Source organism: Panulirus ornatus, chromosome 6 (assembly GCF_036320965.1).
Source record: "Panulirus ornatus isolate Po-2019 chromosome 6, ASM3632096v1, whole genome shotgun sequence".
NCBI classification, from domain to species: Eukaryota; Metazoa; Arthropoda; class Malacostraca; order Decapoda; family Palinuridae; genus Panulirus; species Panulirus ornatus.
In genome coordinates this window covers 22,675,098-22,683,492 of record NC_092229.1, presented here as the reverse complement: position 1 = coordinate 22,683,492, position 8,395 = coordinate 22,675,098, and the positions used below count along the sequence as shown (strand labels likewise).

At 40.7% G+C, this 8,395-nt stretch overlaps 1 protein-coding gene across 1 annotated transcript in view; it reads left to right on the top strand.

Annotated features, from left to right (window-relative positions):
- Positions 1-2,251: 2,251 nt before the first annotated feature.
- Positions 2,252-8,395, top strand: part of LOC139749126 (dnaJ homolog subfamily C member 17) — a 94,433-nt gene continuing 88,289 nt past the window's right edge. The window contains exon 1 of the mRNA XM_071662748.1: positions 2,252-2,469. Coding sequence (XP_071518849.1) covers positions 2,386-2,469 — 84 coding nt within the window. The 5' untranslated portion in view covers positions 2,252-2,385. The remainder of the gene's footprint in view (positions 2,470-8,395) is intronic.

The following is an 8,395-nucleotide window of genomic DNA, read 5'->3' as shown; positions in this document are numbered from 1 at the left end:
GCAGCATCGGTAACCCCCCGCTTCAGCGCGGTAGCGCCATGAAAACAGACAAAAAAGGCCACATTCGTTCACACTGTCTCTAGCTGTCATGTGTAATGCACCGAAACCACAGCTCCCTTTCCACATCCAGGCCCCACGGACCTTTCCATGGTTTACCCTAGACGTTTCACATGCCCTGGTTCAGTCCATTGACAGCACGTCGACCCCGGTACATCTCATCGTTCCAGTTCACTCTATTCCTTACACGCTTCACCCTCCTGCATGTTCAGGCCTCGTTTACTCAAAATCTTTTTCACTCCATCCTCCCACCTCCAATTTGATCTCCCGCTTCTCTTTTTCCCCTCCACCTCTGACATATATATCCTCTTTGTCAACTTTCCCTCACTCATTCTGTCCATATGTCCAAACCATTTCAACACACCCTCTTCTGCTTTCTCAATCACACTTGTTTTATTACCACACATCTCTCCTACCTTTCATTACTTAATCGATCAAACCAACTCACACCACATATTGTTCTCAAACATTTAATTTCCAACACATCCACTCTCCTCCGTACAGCCCTACCTACAGCCCATGCCTCACAACCATATGATATTGTTGGAACCACTGTTCCTTGAAACACCCATTTTTGCTTTCTGGGATAACGTTTTCTGCTTCCACACATTCTTCATTGCTCCCAGAACCTTCGCCCCCTCCCCCACCTTGTGACTCACTTCTGCTTTTATGGTTCCATTTGCTGCTAAGTCCACTCCCAGATGTCTAAAACACTTCACTTTCTCCAACCATTCTCCAATCAAACTTACATCCTAATCAACTTGTTCCTCAACCCTGCTGAACCTATTAATAACTTTGCATTTATTCACTTTTACTCTCAACTTTCTCCTTTCACACTTTTTTACAAACTCATTCACCATCTTCTGCAGTTTCTCACTCGCATTAGCCACCAATGCTGTATCATAAGCAAACAACATCCCCAACAGATTGCATAATCGCCCCTCTCTCCAAAACTCTTGCATTTACTTCCCTAACCACTTCTCCACGAACAAATTAAACAACTATGGGGACATCACACACCCCTGCCTCAGACCGACCTTTACTGAGAACCAGTCACTCTCCTCTCTCACTCACTCTATACATCCTTGATAAAAACTTTCACTGCTTCTGGCAGCTTACCTCCCACACCATATACTCTTGAGACCTTCCACAAAGCATCTGTATCAACCCTATCATCTGCCTTCTCCAGATCCATAAATGCCACATACAAATCCATCTGTTTTTCTAAGTATTTCTCGCATACATTCTTCAAAGCAAACACCTGATCCACACATTCTCTACCTCTTCTGAAACCACGATGCTCTTCCCCAATCTGATGCTCTGTATCTGCCTTCACCCTCTTAGTTAATATCCTCCCATACAATTTCCCAGGAATACTCAACAAATTTATGCCTCTGTAGTTTAAACACTCAACTTTATCCTCTTTACCTTTGTCCAATGGCACTATACATGCATTCCGCCATGGCAGGATTAATGGAGAGATTTGTGGTGTTTTCTTTCAGAGAAGACTAGATTAACGTCCAAAAACAATTCCTGTGGAACTCAGAACTGACATTCATGCAATGACCATAGCGGTGAAGAAAAAGGTATGGTGAATCAATTATGGGATGAGTGCTGTGTTAGTAAAGTCTATTCGCAAGTACCCCAAACATTTTCCCTTTCCCCTTTTTCTTTTCTTATGTACCGCCCTGAAATGAATGATTTCGAACTTTCTTTCTGTTATGATACATGTAAACTTATCAAGCTTAGTAGACTTTTGTAGACTTTCATCGATTGATCGAACTTATTAGGGTTAAATGCTATCATACATTAGCACAGATACGTCACAGTTTCCCACAATCTTCACACCTTAAAGATATGGGAAAAAGATAACATTTGCCTTTAGTAAACATGCAAATTAAGAAAATGTTCACAATTTATTTGTCACCCAAATAATAGATTCGTAATCAACAACTCTGAGTTTCCATTTTGCTATTTACCTGTAGATTTCTATATAGGATGAAAATCTTAAAGTTACCACAAAGAATATTTGGTGTACATTTGAAAAAAAAATATGTGTGCTTTGATAATTTCCTGTCGGAGCTAAAAGCATTTCAATTACAAATTCAGTTGCATTTTACTAAGTAGTGGCTAGTGAGCTTGCTCGCTATTAAACTCTTCGCTGGTTGTAAACTTTTTCTGAGCAAATGATCGCCAGCCTGACAACACCATTATAAACAAACGTTTAGGGTTGTTTTGCTGCACTGGTAGTCAAGGAAATTGCTCTGACAAATCAGTCTCACGTAAACCACGTTATAGAAGAGAAAAGGGATACAGAACTCCATCAAAATGTCTAAGAGAAACTCTAAAGAGCTTATGAAACTTGACTTTTATGAAATTTTTGAAATACCAATGGGCTCAGGTGAACAAGAGGTCAGTTTTATTGAGCCTTCATTTGCTGTTCATTGTTCGTTATTTTTTTAAATTTATCCTCGCTGGATTTACATTGGTGCTTGATCATTCGGTGACGGTCAAGGCTATGTTGCCGATATATCGGCAACGTTGAATCTTTGTATTTTGCTCAAGGGACTTGATTTTTTTTTTTTTTTAAATTATGGGTTGTATTTTGCTTATGGGACTTGAATTTTTTTTTTTAGATTATGGGTGTCAGGGCAATCCGTGGATTTAAATGAAGTATATAGCATTGGATTCCAAATGCTTGAGACAGTGATTTATGCTGGAGGAACTTGTGTATTACTGCATTGTCATAGGTTTAGGATTTCAAAAAGATAGGGTTGAATTTCAGAATACAGACACATATTCCAGGATTATGATTGCATTCTACCCGTATGGTATCATGGTTACCACTGTAAAGATTGATTTAAGAATCTGTTTTCTTTTTCATTCTTTGAATCGATCTTGGTACTTCAGATAAATTATTAGTGTTATACGTATGAGGGAAATCAGTCTTGTAGTATTAAATAAACTGTGAGTGTTAGATTTATTGAAGAAGAGAAAATATGGGGTTAGATGATAGATAATGTAATTATATAATTAAGTATAAAAAAGATAACATGCCTATTTATAAAGGGTATTCCAGATATCTTCCATGATTCATTTGGTTCAGAAGTTGATGGTGAGTATAGATGTCTGTAGAGGTATAGGAATCTAGCCCTATTTTGGACAGATCTCATAGGCATTACTTCTATTCCTGAAGATTTATAGAGATATGAACGTATCCAACATATTTTGGGAGCATAGATTTAGTTGAATTTAAACATTATGATGCATGGCTGTACGAAGTGGAACACCATTAGTAAAGGAAACTAGGTATATATAGACCTACATCTTTTGTCATTAATAAAGGAAATTAGGTATATGTAGACTTACGTCTTTTGTCCAAGACAATCACATGTTTACCAAATGGCGTCCTAGCTACGACTCTTTGTTGTATATTAGCTGACTGTTATATTTCTCTCTTGTGTCTACCCTGATGATGTGATTGTTACACGAAAGTGCACTTGGGAACTTACTGGTTTTCATTTTCCCCATTATATATATATATATATATATATATATATATATATATATATATATATATATATATATATATATTTATCTCTGGGGATAGGGGAGAAAGAATACTTCCCACGTATTCCCTGCGTGTCGTAAAAGGCGACTAAAAGGGGAGGGACTGGGGGGCTGGAAATCCTCCCCTCTTGTTTTTTTTTTTTTTTTCCAAAAGAAGGAACAGAGAAGGGGGCCAGGTGAGGATATTCCCTCAGAGGCCCAGTCCTCTGTTCTTAACGCTACCTTGCAAACGCAGGAAATGGCGAATAGTTTCAAAGAAAGAAAAAGAATATGCATATATATAATTTTTTTTTTTTGCTTTGTCGCTGTCTATATATATATATATATATATATATATATATATATATATATATATATATATATTTATATATATATATATATATATTATTTTTTTTTCATTTTGCTTTGTCGCTGTCTCCCGCATTTGCGAGGTAGCGCAAGGAAACAGACGAAAGAAATGGCCCAACCCACCCCCATACACAATGTACACACACACACGCCCACACACGCAAATATACATACCTATACATCTCAATGTACACATATATATACACACACAGACACATACATATATACCCATGCACACAATTCACACTGTCTGCCCCTATTCATTCCCATCGCCACCTCGCCACCCATGGAATACCATCCCCCTCCCCCCTCATGTGTGCGAGGTAGCACTAGGAAAAGACAACAAAGGCCCCATTTGTTCACACTCAGTCCCCAGCTGTCACGCAATAATGCCTGAAACCACAGCTCCCTTTCCACATCCAGGCCCCACACAACATTCCATGGTTTACCCCAGACACTTCACATGCCCTGATTCAATCCACTGACAGCACGTCAACCCCGTTATACCACATTGATCCAATTCACTCTATTACCTCCCCGCCTTTCACCCTCCTGCATGTTCAGGCCCCGATCACACAAAATCTTTTTCACTCCATCTTTCCACCTCCAATTTGGTCTCCCACTTCTCGTTCCCTCCACCTCCGACACATATATCCTCTTGGTCAATCTTTCCTCACTCATTCTCTCCATGTGCCCAAACCATTTCAAAACACCCTCTTCTGCTCTCTCAACCACGCTCTTTTTATTTCCACACATCTCTCTTACCCTTACATTACTTACTCGATCAAACCACCTCACACCACACATTGTCCTCAAACATCTCATTTCCAGCACATCCACCCTCCTGCACACGACTCTATCCATAGCCCATGCCTCGCAACCATACAACATTGCTGGAACCATTATTCCTTCAAACATACCCATTTTTGCTTTCCGAGATAATGTTCTCGACTTCCACACATTCTTCAAGGCTCCCAGGATTTTTATATTTTTTTTTTCTTTGTCGCTGTCTCCCGCATTTGCGAGGTAGCGCAAGGAAACAGACGAAAGAAATGGCCCAACCCACCCCCATACACGTGTATATACATACACGTCCACACACGCAAATATACATACCTACACAGCTTTCCATGGTTTACCCCAGACGCTTCACATGCCCTGATTCAATCCACTGACAGAACGTCAACCCCGGTATACCACATCGATCCAATTCACTCTATTCCTTGCCCTCCTTTCACCCTCCTGCATATTCAGGCCCTGATCACACAAAATCTTTTTCACTCCATCTTTCCACCTCCAATTTGGTCTCCCACTTCTCCTCGTTCCCTCCACCTCCGACACATATATCCTCTTGGTCAATCTTTCCTCACTCATTCTCTCCATGTGCCCAAACCATTTCAAAACACCCTCTTCTGCTCTCTCAACCACGCTCTTTTTATTTCCACACATCTCTCTTACCCTTACGTTACTTACTCGATCAAACCACCTCACACCACACATTGTCCTCAAACATCTCATTTCCAGCACATCCACCCTCCTGCACACAACTCTATCCATAGCCCACGCCTCGCAACCATACAACATTGTTGGAACCACTATTCCTTCAAACATACCCATTTTTGCTCTCCGAGATAATGTTCTCGACTTCCACACATTCTTCAAGGCTCCCAGGATTTTCGCCCCCTCCCCCACCCTATGATCCACTTCCGCTTCCATGGTTCCATCCACTGCCAGATCCACTCCCAGATATCTAAAACACTTTACTTCCTCCAGTTTTTCTCCATTCAAACTTACCTCCCAGTTGACTTGACCCTCAACCCTACTGTACCTAATAACCTTGCTCTTATTCACATTTACTCTTAACTTTCTTCTTTCACACACTTTACCAAACTCAGTCACCAGCTTCTGCAGTTTCTCACATGAATCAGCCACCAGCGCTGTATCATCAGCGAACAACAACTGACTCACTTCCCAAGCTCTCTCATCCACAACAGACTTCATACTTGCCCCTTTTTCCAAAACTCTTGCATGCACCTCCCTAACAACCCCATCCATAAACAAATTAAACAACCATGGAGACATCACACACCCCTGCCGCAAACCTACATTCACTGAGAACCAATCACTTTCCTCTCTTCCTACACGTACACATGCCTTACATCCTCGATAAAAACTTTTCACTGCTTCTAACAACTTGCCTCCCACACCATATATTCTTAATACCTTCCACAGAGCATCTCTATCAACTCTATCATATGCCTTCTCCAGATCCATAAATGCTACATACAAATCCATTTGCTTTTCTAAGTATTTCTCACATACATTCTTCAAAGCAAACACCTGATCCACACATCCTCTACCACTTCTGAAACCACACTGCTCTTCCCCAATCTGATGCTCTGTACATGCCTTCACCCTCTCAATCAATACCCTCCCATATAATTTACCAGTAATACTCAACAAACTTATACCTCTGAAATTTGAGCACTCACTCTTATCCCCTTTGCCTTTGTACAATGGCACTATGCACTCATTCCGCCAATCCTCAGGCACCTCACCATGAGTCATACATACATTAAATAACCTTACCAACCAGTCAGTAATACAGTCACCCCCTTTTTTGATAAATTCCACTGCAATAACATCCAAACCTGCTGCCTTGCCGGCTTTCATCTTCCGCAAAGCTTTTACTACCTCTTCTCTGTTTACCAAATCATTTTCCCTAACCCTCTCACTTTGCACACCAACTCGACCAAAACACCCTATATCTGCCACTCTATCATCAAACACATTCCTTGTATTTTTTTTAACTTTCTAAAATGGGAAACAGAAGAAGGAGTCACACGAGGAGTGCTCATCCTCCTCGAAGGCTCAGACTGGGGTGTCTAAATGTGTGTGGATGTAACCAAGATGTGAAAAAAGGAGAGATAGGTAGTATGTTTGAGGAAAGGAACCGGGATGTTTTGGCTCTGAGTGAAACGAAGCTCAAGGTTAAAGGGGAAGAGTGGTTTGGGAATGTCTTGGGAGTAAAGTCAGGGGTTAGTGAGAGGACAAGAGCAAGGGAAGGAGTAGCAGTACTCCTGAAACAGGAGTTGTGAGAGTATGATAGAATGTAAGAAAGTATATTCTCGATTAATATGGGTAAAGCTGAAAGTTGATGGAGAGAGATGGGTGATTATTGGTGCATATGCACCTGGGCATGAGAAGAAAGATCATGAGAGGCAAGTGTTTTGGGAGCAGCTGAATGAGTGTGTTAGTGGTTTTGATGCACGAGACCGGGTTATAGTGATGGGTGATTTGAATGCAAAGGTGAGTAATGTGGCAGTTGAGGGAATAATTGGTATACATGGGGTGTTTAGTGTTGTAAATGGAAATGGTGAAGAGCTTGTAGATTTATGTGCTGAAAAAGGACTGATGATTGGGAATACCTGGTTTAAAAAGCGAGATATACATAAGTATACGTATGTAAGTAGGGGAGATGGCCAGAGAGCGTTATTGGATTACGTGTTAATTGACAGGCGCGCGAAAGAGAGACTTTTGGATGTTAATGTGCTGAGAGGTGCAACTGGAGGGATGTCTGATCATTATCTTGTGGAGGCTAAGGTGAAGATTTGTATGGGTTTTCAGAAAAGAAGAGTGAATGTTGGGGTGAAGAGGGTGGTGAGAGTAAGTGAGCTTGGGAAGGAGACGTGTGAGGAAGTTCCAGGAGAGACTGAGTACAGAATGGAAAAAGGTGAGAACAATGGAAGTAAGGGGAGTGGGGGAGGAATGGGATGTATTTAGGGAATCAGTGATGGATTGCACAAAAGATGCTTGTGGCATGAGAAGAGTGGGAGGTGGGTTGATTAGAAAGGGTAGTGAGTGGTGGGATGAAGAAGTAAGAGTATTAGTGAAAGAGAAGAGAGAGGCATTTGGACGATTTTTGCAGGGAAAAAATGCAATTGAGTGGGAGATGTATAAAAGAAAGAGACAGGAGGTCAGAGGAAATGTGCAAGAGGTGAAAAAGAGGGCAAATGAGAGTTGGGGTGTGAGAGTATCATTAAATTTTAGGGAGAATAAAAAGATGTTCTGGAAGGAGGTAAATAAAGTGTGTAAGACAAGGGAGCGAATGGGAACTTCAGTGAAGGGCGCAAATGGGGAGGTGATAACAAGTAGTGGTGATGTGAGAAAGAGATGGAGTGAGTATTTTGAAGGTTTGTTGAATGTGTTTGATTTACATATATATATATATATATATATATATATATATATATATATATATATATATATATATATATATATATATATATATATATATTTTTTTTTTTTTTTTTCAAACTATTCGCCATTTCCCGCGTTAGCGAGGTAGCGTTAAGAACAGAGAACTGGGCCACTGAGGGAGTATCCTCACCTGGCCCCCCTCTCTGTTCCTCCTTTTGGA